The sequence below is a fragment of the Tasmannia lanceolata genome, unplaced genomic scaffold (genome assembly GCF_043159265.1).
Source record: "Tasmannia lanceolata isolate RefF3 unplaced genomic scaffold, GAP_Taslan_0.1 ptg000013l, whole genome shotgun sequence".
Lineage (NCBI taxonomy): Eukaryota > Viridiplantae > Streptophyta > Magnoliopsida > Canellales > Winteraceae > Tasmannia > Tasmannia lanceolata.
Genome location: NW_027518690.1, coordinates 31,717,358 through 31,734,912, shown reverse-complemented (window position 1 = coordinate 31,734,912; position 17,555 = coordinate 31,717,358). Strand labels below are relative to the sequence as shown.

At 38.8% G+C, this 17,555-nt stretch overlaps 1 protein-coding gene across 10 annotated transcripts; it reads right to left on the bottom strand.

The window, feature by feature from the left end:
• Positions 1-388: 388 nt before the first annotated feature.
• On the bottom strand, positions 389-16,310 carry LOC143890015 (uncharacterized). 10 transcript variants are annotated; one of them, XM_077394506.1, is made up of 4 exons: positions 15,829-16,310; positions 5,891-6,173; positions 2,159-2,416; positions 389-1,408 (listed from the first exon to the last, which is right to left on the bottom strand). In XM_077394506.1, exon 4 carries the CDS (start codon positions 1,404-1,406, stop codon positions 702-704), a length of 705 nt encoding a protein of 234 aa, XP_077250621.1. In that variant the 5' UTR covers positions 1,407-1,408; positions 2,159-2,416; positions 5,891-6,173; positions 15,829-16,310; the 3' UTR covers positions 389-701. The 10 variants fall into 10 exon arrangements, with proteins under 10 accessions (XP_077250621.1, XP_077250620.1, XP_077250615.1 ...); XM_077394505.1 differs by lacking the exon at positions 2,159-2,416 and adding an exon at positions 3,535-3,671 and having other exon boundaries at positions 5,891-6,152; XM_077394500.1 differs by having other exon boundaries at positions 5,891-6,152.
• Positions 16,311-17,555: the final 1,245 nt, after the last annotated feature.

The window sequence follows — 17,555 nt, the reverse complement described above, 5'->3', positions numbered from 1 at the left end:
GGTTTGCATCCTTGTTTGATGAAATAGAGATCGGATATGTGATTTTGCCATAGTTTTCAATCATATTAGAAGATCGGCAAACCAGGAGGCAGATAGATTAGCTCGTGACAGGTTGGTCAGGCTTGGATTGGAGCTGTTTGATTTTCTTCCTCCGTAATTGTATTTTTTCCTTTGTACTTTTTCCTCCTTTTCGCTCTTGTACTTTGGGCTTGACTGTCTCAGTCTTCCCTTCTTTTTAATGAATTGTTACCATTCAAAAAAAAAGTATAAAACTATAGATAATAGGACCCAATGTGCATAAATTGATATCCACCTATTACACTGTCATTCAGAATGTTCATGTAACAGTAGTATTTTCAGTATGCTCACACACCCAAAACACATGATGAAATGCAATTCAAAAAAGACATTATTGAATTAAAGAAAGCTCTGAAAGACTTACCGTTACACAGTTTTAAGAAAGCTCTGAAAGATATATCCAAAAAACAAATATCAATTGGTTACTGGACATTAAGAAAGCAAGAAAAATACAGATAAATGTTCTCTTTCATATATTTGCTTTTTTCTTTTAATAAAACTCCTCCTTCACTTGATTAAATAAATAAACATACCAAATAAATTACATTATCTGCAATGAGGGCTTGTAGACCAAATTCAATCGTGACAGGCATCCACAAGGGCGGCCTAGGCATCCATAACATCTAAAAATCCAGCCACTTTTTGAAATAGACACAAGTTGTTGGAGAGATAATACCACCAGGTGTGCATTCTCTAAGCTGAGGACAAACCTCACAAGGAAATGATGTTGTAGTATATGTTTCAGAGCATTCCCTACTGAAAAGCTGGTAACAAACCTTCCCCAGTGGCATAGAAGAAAAATCTCCCTTCCCAGTACTCCTCACCTCTTCAATCACATTGTCCAAAACCAACGCCTGCACGATCTCAGTAATTTGCTGGGTACTAATTTCAATTTTAAAGAGGTGCGACTTACGAATGGACTCTGATATCCCCTCGATTGTTGCAAATTTCATTCTTTTAACATGATTCAAGCACTGGACTCTCAAGACCTCTATAAGCTCCATATCAAGTTTCCCGTCTGTGTACCATGAACCTCCACTTACTTCTTTCGAGGGTTCGAATTCAACAGCCATGTAGTGCTTTCTTCCCTTGTTGTGCACATTAGTAACAGGCTTTATCAGGTTCTTGGATTCAAGGGATTTAACAGATTTGCCAACAACATTGTCCTGCAGTTTTGATTCACGTTTTAGATCACCCATCCAGATCCCCATGCCTTCCTTGCTTTTGATCAATTCGTACAAAATTCGCTCAACATCGGGAAGCATATGAGAGGGAGTTGAATTTGGTCGACCTCGTTTGGCGGGAAGAGTTGCCGGTGATCGACCCATACCTACTAGACATAAATCAACAATTAACAAGATAAAATCAAACTAATAGAAAAACATAATATAAAAAGAGTTAAAGCCTCTTCCCAAGCAAGGTTCCAAACCTCTAATCCAGACCAATTTCCATGCAGAATAGAAATGAGGACTCCAAATTCTGGTGTGAATTCAATAAAACTTAGATATAAATCCTGTTGTTGTAGATATGTTCTATTAAAATTGACAGAACTCGATGCATTTCATACAACATAAAAGATTTTTTGATGTTTTGGCAGATATTCTGAGTATATTCAAGAGAACAGAGTAACTGAAAATTTTCAAAAATCCAACATATATCTATTCTGAAGAGGCGTGGAGAATAAAATAATGTATACATTTTTAACCCAGCAATCTGACTTTTTTCTTTTTATAAATGAACCTTTTCACAGAAATTTTAAAAAAACTTAAAAATGACGACTTTTCCAACATAAATTGGAAATAAATCAGAATTTCTTTCCCATGAAATTCCACCTTAGGGATTTGTTTTTTTAATGGTTCTATAAGTTGTATTTTTATTTTTTTGGAAAACAAGGAAACTGAAATTCCAGACTCTTCTTGAATGGCTGAAATTTCCACAAATTTTCAGTAAATGAATCATGAATTACATCAAATCAAACCCGCATGGATAAAAAATCAACATGTTAGACGCATATAGAAAAAATCAACATGAGTCTTTTAAATAACACAGATGTTGAAATTGAAAGGAGAGAAAACCCCACAATCAGTATTGTTGGTTGGTTGGAGAAAAGAAAGTGCAGTTTGGAGAAAGGGCAGGTGGCACCCACAGTAGCTGTATGTAAAGTCGAATGCTAAGAAAGATCTAAAACCCTCCACAGTAGTTGTCTGTGAAGTCCAATGGTAACAAAGAACCAAGACCCTCTCTCATCCTCAATCTTTCAACCAAGAACTGTTAATTAGTCTTGGTAGCCTCAACTCTCCTTCTCTGTGTCACTGCTTGCTCAGGGTTTCTGCAATGCCTGCAATGGTTTAAAGATTTGATGATGGTTTAATTTAGGGCTTCGATCTCATACCTCCAGAGAAAGAAAGAGGGAGGGACAACTTCTATCATCGTTTGACTTAAACTTTAAATTAAGTCTTGCAAGAGAAAATAACGGTAACAGGGAGCTATTGAGAAGCATCAATGTAGTCCACAAAAAAATAGAATGAAAAAATAGGACCCAGAAAGAATTCAAAGTGTGAAATGTGATTGGTTACTCTCTCACTAACTACGTAGACCAAAACAAAGTGCCCTCTTGTGCCTTCTTCAAATAGCATTTGATTTGAAGATCTAAAAGTGAAACACTCACTAGCTTAGTTATAAATTTCATTTCATTTCGGCTGAAATGGCCAAAACATTTCATTTTCGTTCGAAAATCGGAACCAAATGACCGTATGTTTTGTTTCATTCCGGATTTCTTTCAATTTCGGAAATTTCGGACAAAATCCACCGAAATCCCAAAATTCGGGATTTCATTTGAATTTCATAAAACCTACTTTTTTCCCTAGAGATGGTGTTTATTTAATCATTTATTCTATAACACTCCCCCTCACATGTGGCCTCTCGTTTTAGGGATGGCCTAGACGTGGATGTGGCACATGTGGCCCCTCTTTTGGGTTGCCATTATTTTGAATGGCTAGAAAATTTTATTAGAAAAGGACCGAGGTGGTCAAATACAAGCCAGAGAAAATCATATAGAATATACAAAGGAGAAAGCATAAAAACGAGAAACAAAGAGGAGAGAATCGAAGGAGCATGAAGTCGAACAACTCGAGCTTCTAATCTGCCCCTCAACCTCCAAGCTTGTCCACCTCCCCATTAGCGGACCTCTTTTGGGTTTGCCATTACACGTGGATATTTAATATCAAGGAGTTTTGACTCAAGGTTAGGACCTTTGCTCTAATACCAAGTGAAACAACCGATTACTCCAAAAGCTTAAGCTATTAGAGATGGTGTTTATTTAATCATTTATACTTCAACATTGATTTTTGTGTAGACCTATTGTTTGAATTCCTCTCAGAAATATCCAATGCAGCACGCTTTCAAGATTTTGATGTGCCAAATGCCATTGGAAAATGGCCAATTTAGTAACGCTACCTTCTCGCCAGGATCACCTCTTCAATTTCCTACTGCCTCAATGTCAGCCTCACCATCCTCCTCACCAGCTCCTGTTGCCTCACAACCAGTTGTTACAGTAGATGTTGCTGCAACTAAAGTAGAAACAATGCCTGCCACTGAAGTCAGAAATGACATTGAAATAAGAAATGAACCCAAGAATTATGGTATCAAACTGACTGGATACATTGACATATCTCTTCTCAAATAGGGCATGCATATCTTGATTATTTTATAATATTTACTTCGCGCAGATTAGGTATATTTTGTTATTTTTCCGAGTCTTGAGGTTTATTTGTACTATTTGCTGCTGTTGTCTCATGCCCGATAGATGGAGTTCAAGCTATGCTTTAATCTGTATCTATACTCACAAATCATCCAACTGCTTCGTTATTCTAGACCATGGTTTTAAATTTCGGTCGAAATTTCCAAAATTTTGGAAAATTTCAGAAAAATGTAATTTTAAAGTTTTTTTCTGAAATTTCGGCATATATTGACATGAGAAAACAGTTTCTACACACATGTGTAGATAAGTTATCTACACACTAGCTAAAAATACAGTGGAGGCCCACATTGTTTGGGTGATCCAAACCATTCATTTGATTGGCCCTCACATAGATAGGGTGTCCACAAAAAATCAGCTCTATAGGATCATCCTAACCTTTCGAACCATGGAGGCAAAAAATGGACAGATTTGTGAAGATTTATACACGTCCATTTTACCTCCACAAATCGTAGGGTTGGGATGATCCTATGGAGCTGTTTTTTTATGGACACCCTATCTATTTGAGGGCCAATCAAATGAATGGTTTGGATCACCCAAACAATATGCCCTCCACTGTATTTTAAGCTAGTATGTAGATAACTTACCTACACATGTGTGTAGAAACCGTTTTCTCTATTGACATTAGTTTTTTTTAACTGAAATTCTGCCGAAATTTCGGTTTCGACCACAACCAAAACCAAAATTTCAAACCTTGTTCTAGACTAATTTGAGGTTTTCCTTCAGCTTCTCCATTTTCTTTTTCAAACAAGTAATTTAATTAATGGAGAACGAACAATAATTGGTCGGGAGATTGGAAATGCAATTGCTCTTGTAAACCAATGTTGCATCTCTCACAACTATGTTTTTTGAAGGTTCAGTAAGACCTACTGTGGAACCCTAGAGTTTTTTTTTAACGAATGAAAAGCTTATGCTTGCTTCTGATCTGCAGACAGAACTCAGCCTACACCACAGATAGATGAATAGATCCTAGCATTTTATGTTGTTCACTTTATTATGTTGGACAGTGCTAAAAATGACATTGTAACTGTTTTTCATGATGTTGATACAAATATATTGTTGATGCTGTAATGGTCATTATCTGTCTGTTTAATTTGTTGCTTTTGTCTACTATGTGTTTATGTTCTCTAGGGGTGCAACTAGGGTCGGGTTGGATCAGGTTGAGGCCAACCCTAGCCCGATCCAACCCGACCCTCACGTTGAGGATGGTCAACACTAACCCAACCCACCTCTAAATCTCTCAACCCTAACCCAACCCATCTAACTCAAAATCGGGTCAGGTTGAGTCTGGTTGGGTTTGGGTTCACCTTGGGCCAAATAGAAAAATACAAGAAAAAAACATTACCCAAAGAAATCAAGATGAAATTAGAGGACGGAAGTCGGGTTCGGGTTAGGTCGGGTTGCCAAGACCTCAACCTTAACCCAACCCTAAATGAAAACGGATTGGCTTTTCCCAACCCTAACCCAACCCGAGCCAAAATCGGGGTTAAACCCGTCAGGTTCAGGTTGAGTCCAACGCAAGTTGCAACGCCTAATGTTCTCTATGAAAGCACTTCCTGTTCTGAAAATGTGCTAGCGGTTATGTTTTTGTTATTGATGGATGACACTGCTGTAAGTATTATCTGTATCTCTTTAATTTTGTTGTTTTTGTTTACTATGTGTTTATAGCTATTCAAAAAAACAGGAGGCAACCCAAAAGAGGGGTCCCACATGTGCCGCGTACATGTAGGCCAACCCTAAAAAGAGGGGCCACAAGCGAGGAGGAGTGTTAAAGTATAAATGATTAAATAAACACCATCTCTAATAGCTTAAGCTTTTGGAGTAATTGGTTGTTTCATAATGAAAATTCCCAAGCTGCAAGTGTTCACTGCAATATGCAGGTGCCAAGCTGTACACAAAATCAGCATATTTGCATTTGCCGATATCATTAGCCATATAACATATCTGAAGAAACAAATTTACAAAGACATGTGGATCGGCCTTATTAGAGTTATAAAAACAAAAAAAACTCCTTTTTATTCTAAAATTTGTTGTATTATTTTATTTTATACTGACCTGAGTTGTTTTTCCAGTACAGGTTTCGCCAACCAAGATCAAGATCTGGCTCACCTTCAATAGCTGAAAGAACTCCTTATGCTGCCATACCGGAAGCTATGAGTACGGTCGGCCATTCCACACATTAGTCAACCCGTCGATAAAGGATTGGTTTAGAACTATGCAATTGGCTTGGGCATCTATCTGCATCTCTCCCATACTAGTTCAGACACTTCATCAATATCTTCACCCCTAACTAGATGCCTATAATCTGCGATGCAATCTGCAGCCACATTCGTTTTTCCTGAGATAAAGTGAGCTCTCCAAAAGTCGAAAAAGTAGAGAAGAAATTTTATTTCATTTAAAATTTTCAAAATATATACTGGAGATTTCATACATTTATCATTGATGAGTCTAGCTGTAGTCGTATTGTCAGTTTCTACTAACACTTTTTTTAAAATTACGCGAGCGGGCTAATTTGATCCCAAATAAAATTGTTCGTAATTCTAAAAAAGTGATATTTTTTTCCTGCTCGTAAGTGAGCTCTCCTTTCTCCGATTTTTTGTTAGATGGGTTATCATCTCAATAACGTTCATTTATATAACACAAGCCCACATGGTAGCATTGGTAATCCCTAAGGATCCTTCCTATAGAACCTATTAAATAATTAGGCATGGGTTTCAAAGACACATCGGAATTAATTTTTACGATTCCAACAGGCGGTTTTAAGCCACTTTACTATTTTCTTCAATGCCCTGCACAGAAAACACAAATGAAATATATATATATATATATATATATATATATATATAATTAAATCTGTGATGCAAATTAAAGCAAAGAAAATACATGTATATATATATGCATGTGTTGGATTTTGAGAACCGATTATGAGTCCAAAACTGATTTAGGGAATACATGTATATAATTAAATCCTTATCTGTTATTCTGTAAAATGATCCGTCCAGTGCGTGATTATCGCATCCATTGCACCTGCTTAAGATGAACTACCCTAGTGACTGACATAGGCCACTCCAATGCGTGTATGGGGGCAGGATAGATGCTGGTTGTGTACATGTACAAGATGTCCAATCTCAACCCCAACTAAAAACTTTCCAGGTCAGCAAAGAACTGGATGATTATATCTCCTTGCCACAATCTCTATATGCATGGCGCATCCTACGATGCCACCTAAGGACAAATGTGTGTCTATAAGCATGTCACACACTCCTGTAAATACCAATAGATGTCATGAACCAGTAAATAAGAGTTTCAATACGACAACTATTGGCTTTTAGAGCATACACTCTAACATGCACTCCATCATCCAAGATCTCTATCTTTGACCAAAACCCATTCGGCTAAGAATGTAATCCACGAAACTCCATTCAATATGGTTGTATACCTCTTCCATATCAATTCTGCAAATCACCCCAGAAACACCTACTTTGTTCCAAGCAACCAAACATTCATTAGTAAGCTGAACCCCGGCCAAAATTTGTGTACCTTCTACAAAAACACCTTGAAAGAGAGAAATGATTAAGTTCATCAGAGGTTCTAATCTATATATCATAAGGAGGAAGGGTTGTAATCCACGAAACTCCATTCAATATGGTTGTATGCCTCTTCCATATCAATTCTGCAAATCACCCCAGAAACACCTACTTTGTTCCAAGCAACCAAACATTCATTAGTAAGCTAAACCCCGGCCAAAATTTGTGTACCTTCTACAAAAACACCTTGAAAGAGAGAAATGATTAAGTTCATCACAGGTTCAATCTATATATTTTAAGGAGGAAGGGTTGTTTCATTGTTCATGGTGACGTGGCAGCCCTCCCCTTCCTCCTCCTTCAAGTCTACGTGGCACAAAATTTCTGACGTGGATTTTTTCATTCAGAAATCCAATACACATTAAATTTAGAATTTCCGATTTGAAGACTTCTCGTATTACTTCCTTTGGAAGTTTATACCACTATAATTTCACATTTAATCCCTCATATTTTTAGTAATAATGTGCTTCCTTACCATTTCTACCACACCCCCAATAAATATTCATTTTTGTGAATCTTGACTAACTGTATCTTAATCTATTCTCTGAAATGTTTCCTTATCCATAATTTATCACAATAATTTCCATTTCCATGATTTCTGCATTTCTACATATAACTCTTAGCACTTCCCGAGTCGTATATAAATCTCTGTGGCATGGGGTGTCCAATGGTGGCGTTTCTTTTGTTGCTATTTGAAGCTCATATTACCATTTTTACCGAGTGGCGCCATTTACATTCAATTCAACACGTACTCAAAACTCTCATTTGCATTTAATTCCCAAAATCATTTTTGGAATCATAATCGGCTCTCAAAACTCTCATTTCCATGTCTTGCTCGTTGACGGTCTTTCATTTAATTTGATAAGCATTAGTCAACTATGTGATCTTGGTCACAAAGTTCTTTTTGAAAAAGATAGATGTAAAATTTTGAATTCCAAGAATAATGAAGTTGAATTTGTTGCATATAGAGATGGCAATATGTATTCATTAGCATTAGAAGACCTTGAAAATCAAAACATCCAATGTCTCTCTGCCATGGATGATAACCCTTGGTTATGGCATAGGAGACTTGGTCATGCTCATATGGATTTAATTTCAAGATTATCTTCTAAGAATCTTGTGAGAGAGTTACCTAAACTCAAATACATTAGAGATAAAGTTTGTAGTACTTGCATTCATGGAAAATATGTTAAAGACTCTTTTAAACCCATAAGTGTATTATCTACCTCTTGTCCACTCCAACTCCTTCACATGGACCTATTTGGTCCCATGAAGACTAGTAGTAGAGGAGGCAGTAGATATGTATATGTAATTGTTGATGACTACTCTAGATTCACTTGGGTGTTGTTTTTAACTAGTAAAGATGAAACCTTCAAGAAATTTCTCAACTTGTGCAAGCGAATTCAAAATGAACAAGGGGATTTCATAAATGAAATTAGAAGTGATCATGGAACCGAGTTTGAGAACATTGAGTTTGATAACTTTTGTAATGAAAATGGAATCAAGCACAATTTCTCGGCTCCAAGAACTCCCCAACAAAATGGGGTAGTTGAAAGGAAAAATATATCACTTTTTGAAATGGCTAGAACCATGTTAAATGAGCACAATGTTCCAAGAAACTTTTGGGCGGAAGCCGTTCACACGGCTTGCTATATTTTAAATAGAGTGCTCATTAGACCTCACCTTAACAAAACACCTTATGAACTATGGAGTGGAACACTCCCCAAAGTTAGCTATTTCAAATTTTTTGGTTGTAAATGTTTTATATTAAACATGAAAGACACCTTGCACAAGTTTGATTCAAAATCCGATGAAGGTATTTTCTTAGGCTATTCAACCCATAGTAAAGCTTATAGAGTCTATAACAAAAGAACTCAAATTGTGGAAGAATCCGTGCATGTCAAATTTGATGAGTCATTTGAACCTCCTAAAGTCATTAATGAAGATGATGACGGTGTCAATCTTCTAGAGTCTCATAGCCAAGTAGAGTCCATTATTCAACCCTTAGAAAATCTTGATTTAGAAAGCCAACATATAGAAGAACTTGAAGTAGAAAGTCTTCCTAAACATAGTAGAATCATGTCTAGCCACCCTTCTACTCAAATCATAGGTGAAACCTCACAAGGAGTTAAGACAAGATCTCACTATAAGAATGTTTGTGCCAACATGGCCTTTATCTCCCAAATAGAACCCAAATCCATAAAAGAAGCTGAAAAGGATGAATTTTGGATGATTGCTATGAATGAGGAACAAAACCAATTTGGGAGAAACCAAGTACGGAGGTTAGTTCCTAGGCCTAGTGATCACCCGGTTATTGAGACTAAATGGGTGTTTAGAAACAAACTCGATGAGCATGGAGATATTCAAAGGAATAAAGCTAGATTAGTAGCCCAAGGTTACAACCAAGAGGAAGGTATCGATTATGATGAGACCTTTGCTCCGGTTGCTAGATTGGAAGCCATAAGGATGCTACTTGCCTTTGCATCCCATAAAAACTTTAAGTTGTATCAAATGGAAGTGAAGAGTGCATTCCTAAATGGGTATATTATGGAGGAAATTTATGTTGAACAACCTCCCGGTTTTGAGGATTTCAAATACCCTAATCACGTATATAGGTTGGACAAAGCCTTGTATGGTCTAAAGCAAGCTCCTAGAGCTTGGTATGAGAGGCTCAGCTCCTTCCTATTAGAGAGTGGCTTTCAAATGGGCACCGTTGACAAAACCTTGTTCATTAAAAGAAAAGGAAAAGATATGCTTATTGTTCAAGTCTATGTAGATGACACAATATTTGGTGCTACCAATGATAAGATGTGTGAAGAATTCGCACAATCCATGCAAAAAGAGTTTGAGATGGGTATGATGGGAGAGCTTACCTATTTCCTAGGACTTCAAATCAAACAATGTAAAAATGGAATTTTCATCAACCAAGAGAAGTATACTAAGGAACTCCTTAAGAAATTTGGCCATGGATAGCTCCCAAATCAAGCCAACTCCTATGAGTACTTCCACCAAATTAGAAAATGATGAAATTGGCAAACCGGTTGATGAGAAAAAGTTTAGAGGAATGATAGGTAGTCTATTATATTTGACCGCTAGTCGGCCGGATATAATGTTTAGTGTGTGTATTTGTGCTAGGTTTCAATCGGCTCCTAAAGAGTCTCATTTGAGTGCCGTTAAGAGGATATTCAAATACCTCAAAGGAACTCCCTCTTTAGGTTTATGGTATGAACGATCGAATGAGTTCAATCTAGTAGGATTTTCGGACGCCGACTTTGCCGGTTGTAGAATTGATAGAAAAAGCACAAGTGGCACTTGTCAATTCCTTGGAAGGTCTCTAGTGTCTTGGTTTAGCAAAAAATAAAACTCGATAGCCTTGTCTACTACTGAAGCAGAATATATTGCGGCCGGCGCTTGTTGTGCACAAATCCTATGGATGAAGAACACTCTCATGGACTACAATCTTGCATTTAGTAATGTTCCAATCCATTGCGATAATACAAGTGCCATCAACTTGACCAAAAATCCAATTCAACATTCTAGAACTAAGCACATAGTGGTAAGGCATCATTTCTTAAGAGATCATTCTCAAAAATGGGATATTAAAATTAAGTACATCCACACCAATGAACAATTGGCGGACATCTTCACAAAACCCCTTAATGAGGATCGATTTTGTGACCTTAGGAGTGGACTTAACATTTGGAGTCTAGATCAAGTGAAAGAGTTTGCACATGAAGCATGAATAGAAGACACAATTATCTTTGTATATGTCTATATATATCTCATATTTTGATTGTGACTACATGGTTTTAGATGATCCAACCCTAACTCTAAAAATCACTCAATTGGTACCCATAGCCCACTTCATTTCAAGGGGGAGTCAGTACCATCACCCTAAATTAAGATACCTAAAACTCTGGCCATGCGCCATCATCTACACCCTCGGTAAGTCATCTGCGTGTTCATGCATTGTATCATGGTTAAGTTGCAATTCGAAATATCACATGTAACTATGTTCTCCTCACATTCAATTCAATTCAAAAAAAAAAAAAATTCTCGGAACTCCGAGATTTTGTCTCGGAACTCCGAGAAAATAGACAAAGGGCTCTGGAGCGTTTCTCGGAACTCCGAGATTTCTTCCAGATTGTCCTCGGAGCTCCGAGAAAATTTCTCGGAACTCCGAGAATCGGACAGTAGAAAAATAAAAAAATTGCGTGTGTTCTCGGAACTCCGAGAAAATTTCTCGGAGCTCCAAGAATCGGGCCAGGAGCGTTAAAACCCCTGGACCCGGTTCATTTTTACTTATTTTTCTCTCCTCTTTCCCTCTTCATTCCATTTCTCCTCAAACCCTACCTCCATTTTCGTTGTTTTTCTTCCTTTTTCTCCCTACACCTTCCTCCACAACTCTCTTCTCCCTTCAAAATCCCTCTCTTCTTCCCAAAACCTTTTTTTTCTTCTTAAAACCCTAGAATTTCACCCCTTTTTCGTTCTTTCCTTCTTCCCTTCTCCATTTCTTCTACTTTCCTCCATTCTAGGGCTATTCTCTCTTTTTACACCATTATTCTTCTCTATTTCCCTCTATTTCTCTCTAATTCTCTCTATTTCTCTCTATTTCTCACAATTTCTTTCATTTTAGGGCTCTCTTCTCTTCTTTATTTTTCTCTCCACTCACATCCTTCTCTCACCATGCCTCCTAAAACCAAAAATCTCAACATTGGAGGCTCCTCCCAAGCTGCAGATCCCGAATACGTTCCTGAAGAAGTTCCCGAGGAAGAAGGACCTTCCCGGAAGAAGGCGAAGGCGAAGGCTGTGGCGACCGAGGTTATGCCCAACTCATTTTTCACTGGGGATAAGGCCAAGAAACTCTGGGCCGACGTCGGCACTAGGGGCATCCTCACCGGCAGGTACATTGATCCCCCTATCCTTCAACATTTTGATTTACAGGCCAAATTTGATGCCCTCCATTGGACACCCATCCTTCACCTCAATGAACCAGTATACCCTCGATTGGTGCGTCTCTTCTACGCCAATCTCACAATTTCCCCTTCCTTCTTCAAAATTGAATCCAAAATCAAGAAAACAGTCATCAAACTCAACTATCACACCTTTGCCACTCTTCTTGGGATTAGCTCTGATGGCCTCACACACTATTTCTGGCCGGAAGATGGGACACATTCACTTGATGATATCGATCATGACGCGGTCTATGGTCGGATTACGCGGCGCTACCGCTCAAATATGCCCGTCCAATCCGCCGACCTGATTCCGGTAGCACGCATGCTTCACAATTTCATGTACCACATCTTCATCCCTCGTGCTGGGATGCGTGAAGCCCTCAGACCTTTAGAGGCCTATCTTATCTACAGCATCCTCGAGGGCCGCCAGCTTTGTCTGCCGTACATCATGTTCCACTTCATGTTTCAGACCCCTGGCCGCTACCGCTCTTCGTTGCCCTATGGCATGGTCCTCACCCGTGTCTTCCGTCACTTTGGCATCACCTTGGATGGAGAACTGACCATGACTCTGACTGCCCCGTTTGACGTTCAGACCTTTAACCGCATGGCTCTGAATCAAGCAGCAATTGAGGTTGATTCTGACGATGAAGGCGGCTACGAAGCCGAGGCCCAGGCTGCACCAGCACCCCAGCCATCACAGGATACCTCTCAGTTCTGCACTCGCCAGGATTTGGCTCACATGCAGGAGGCTATTGAGCGATCCATGGCCTCACAATTCGCGCAGCTGTCTACCCATGTCGACTCTAAGATTTCTGCTCGCTTCCAGACCCTGACTACCCATGTTGATGACCGGTGGACCGCCTATTATCGCTACCTCTCCGGTGAGCAGTGGGGCCAGGCGCCGGGCAGCTCTTCTCATCAGCCACCGCCTCCTCCGCCTCAGTAGATGGCTCGAGTTCTCTGATGTTGGCTCTTGTTTTTGCTCAGATTTCTATTTCTAATCGGCGTATCTATCTGTTCTATTTTGTATCGATAGTCTTTGGACTATACGTTGGTTGAAAGGATTTTTTTTGGGATGTATTAGGTTTATCTACATCTGTCACTATTATGATGTGTCATGAATGCTATGTACGCTGACTGATTGTATGCACTTTTCTGTATGCCATTTCACATCCTCTATATATATATATATATATATATATATATATATATATATATATATATATATATATATATATATATCTCTTTTGTTTTCTGTGCGGTGTGCTTTTATGTTCCATTCTTTTTGCTTGCATACATTGTATTATGCCTACTCTCTCTATAGCATTACACGTTACTTGTTCATTTGCTCTCACCTACCCTCACTCCTTTTGTTCCACCTTTTTGGTGATGACAAAAGGGAGAGAATATTTGAGCTCCCAACGCATATATTAAGGGGGAGCAAAGCTCTATGCTTAAAATTTTGCAATCAAATTTTCATCCTTAAAGTAATGCCTTAAATGTTCAATTAAATCAAACTCTTAGGGGGAGCCCAAAGTGTTTTATTCATCCCTAAAGGGGGAGCTCCTACCCTAAAACAAATTATGTTTGTCATCATCAAAAAGGGGGAGATTGTTAGCCCAAGGGTTCAACAAGTACTCCTATTGAATTGTTTTGATGATTAACAAACTCAATTTGTTATAAAGGTTTTATACACTAATAATTTCCATTGGCAAAGTTATGATGTTCACAGTGTACCATCCTCAAGAGTGCATGACAAGGATCAACTCAAGCACAAGAATGGAAGATCAACTCAAGCACAAGAATGGAAAATCAACTCAAGCACAAGAATGGCAAATCAACTCAAGCACAAAAATGGCAAATCAACTTAAAAGTTCAACCTTGGCTCAAGCATCAATGGAGTTGAGTGAAGACATGTCAAAGCCCCTACAAGGTGCCAACAAGATTAAAGACCAAGTAAATTTAGAATGTAAATGGTCCTTAATGTTTAGTCTAGGTCTATGGCACAAAGGAGAGTTAAAATCAACCTAGATAGAATTTAATGGGTTTGTGAATGTTCATAGTGGTGTCCCAACATTGTTGGACCCTCATGACATTCCATTTATCTTGAAAAATCAAAGTTCCAAAAGCCCAAACAAAAACAGCAAAAATATAAGGAAATTATGTTGTTCGTAGGCTTCTCGGAACTCTGAGAATATTCTCCGAGCTCCGAGCTTGGAACTCCGAGAAAATTCTCGGAGCTCCGAGAATTGTTCCAGGTTCAAAAATTATGCCGCTCGGAGCTCCGAGCCCGGAGTCCGAGATGACCGTTGGGGAACGAAATTTTGTGTTTTCTTTGCCCTCCCTATATATATGAACCTAGGGACTCTTGGGCTTTTTACCTAAGGATTTTACAAAGATTTCAAGAGCACTAAAAGCCATTTATTCTCCTTCTCTTGAAGATCTTCACTCTCCATCTCTCTCTTGTGCCATTTACCTTAGATTATTCTTGAGAGACCTTAGGACTTTCATTTGTTCATCTTGTTCTTGTGAGAGTGAGTGAGCTTTACCTTAAATTAGCCTATCTAGAGGCAAGCAAGCCTTTTCATTTCATCTTCTTTGTATTTGGCACAAAGGGCGCCGTAGAAGACCCTTGGAGCGTGGAGCTCGATTTGTACAAGGCGGAAGGAACACCGTATTTAAGTTCCTTGGAGAAGATAGTGGAATCCTCAAGGAGAGTAACTTGAGAAGAGTGGAGTAGGTCTTGAGCTAAGACCGAACCACTATAAAAATCTTTGTGTCAAAGCTTCTTTGCTTCTTCACCTCTTCTTGTGTGGTAAGTTTTCACCATTGCTTTGAATACTATTTTTGATTTCCTATTAAATCTAAAACTAGTGCAATCTAAGTTTTCAAAATTCTTAAAATTTGAAAAGAAACCCAATTCACCCCCTCTTGGGTTGCTAAGTGGAATTTCACTACTCTTGGATCTCTGAATGCACATGCTAAAAGCAAAGGAAAAACTACAAACATGGATTCAAAACTTTGGGGTTATATCACTCTAGAACCTGGTGGGGATTAACTTTCCAATTGAATTCCTATGCTCGGATTAGAAAACAAACTAATGCAGACTACACCCCCAACATATCATGATTTTATCGTAATGCAAGCAGCCAAGGTCGCCTAAACTCCACGTTTCGACTCAGTTCAATAGATGGGAAAACAAATACAAGTCCAAGCAGCTCAACATATATCCATATACATTCAGTTCTCAAGTCATGTTACCTTGACTACAATCACAGACCTAATGAAATAATGCCTATCCAAATTGTAAAGCATGCTTGGCAACCATAACCAGTGATCCATGACCTAGAACAATACCCATGAATCTACAGACAAATGCAGGGCATAAATCAAAGAGCATAAACCATGGGCAATACAAAGGAATCTAGAAAAAAGGGAGTTAGATAACTACTACCTTTTCTTCGCTCCTTTTCCCTGAAATTCAAAGTCGTCACAGCCACTGATTCGTATTCTTCAATAGCAAGGCCGTCGGATTTCGCCGGAAATACGTGTTCTTCTTATTCTTCTTCTTCTCCTCGAATTAAACGAGAGATCTGCAATAGTAGAGGAATGTACCCAATTTCTAGATGCTCAAGGTGGTGATCAAGGCAATGGAGAATGGAAGTTGGGATCTGTTGATGGTGGGCTTGAAATCGGTGGTGAAGAAGTTGCCGGATGTTGGTCGGGATTTGCAGAGAATGTAGAGGGAAAGGGTGAAAAGAAAATGGAAATAGGGCTGCAATGAAGAAATCGGTGGTCACAGGTGGAATTGCAGGGCGTTGTCGGAAAAATGGAAATGGGCTTGCAGGTTTTAGGGTTCTGATGGAGGTGGATATGGGCTTTAAACCCTAGCTCCCAACTTTTCTTCGACGAGAGAAGAGACCCCCTTTAAACCCTAATCGTTCTCCGTTTTATAAGAAAAGGACGTCACACCTATGTTTTGATATTCGCACAACTTGTTTCGATAACTCACACCCCTGGTTCCTTGTCTAACAAGGGAAATGATATTAACACATCCATGTTTGATTTTTGCACAATCTTGACTTGTCTTTTCGTCTTTAACTTTATGAAATGCATTAACCTTTTGACCGGTTTAAACACTAAAAGACAAGATAAGTTAGTGAAATTATTAGAGTAGGGGGGCGCACCAATATCATTAGAACTCGAGGATTCACATATCAAGGAGCCAATATCACAGCTCGGGGGTATTTTTTTGTTACTCTTTCGATTTTCTGTAAAAGTGAAGTAAAAAACTGGGGCAACTACCAGATAGACCTAATGGGGTTTGGGGTCGCTCGGGCTTTCAAAAGATTTTGAGAATGGTCTGCAATTGAGTATCTTTTTGGGTTTTTCAGGTACTTTTTCACTAAGGGTGCGTTTGGATTGCGGGATTCGGAATCAGGAATCGGTGTTCTATTCCAATTTAGCTATTTCCACCGTTTGGTTCATTTTTGTAAAGGGGATGGAGGGTGGGATGCGGAAAAAACGCTGGAATTTAGGGCGTTATTTGATACCCGTGCGGGGAGGTGGTATTCTCATTCTCGGAATCACGTGAAAGATGACGCACAAGCTTCCGGATATTAGTAGTTCATTCATCTCATATTCACTCCTCACCTCTACACTTCTCACTTCTTCTCCTTTCAAACCTGCTTTCCCTCCTCTCCTCTCCTTTCCCTGTCTCTGTTTCTTTTGCTATGTTTGTTTCTTTTTTTCTTTTTTTTTTCTTTTTTCTAAATTCCATGTTCTTGAGCATCATATGTGTAGTTAGCAGGCCCTGATTGCTTTGGATTTTGGGAACCAATTGTGGGTAAAATCTAAGACAAAAATTAGGGTTTTTCTCAAGTACATATGTGTAAAATTTAATACGGATATTAGGGCTTCTCAGATGTCCAACAAACCATTTTTTTCCCGGGTGAACTGTCCTTATTAGTCAGGTGAAACAATTCGTTCCAGTGCTCCCATCCAGCAGCTATGGTGTTCATTTGAAAATTTAAGGGTGTTTTGGTCATTAACCAATTAAAGGGAGAGCCCAATTCAAAGCATTTTAATTAGGCCCACATATATACCCACCAGGTCTAGGGGTGGCAATGGTTCGGTTTCGGTTCGGTTTGACCCCCAAACCGAACCGAACTGAACTTTGAA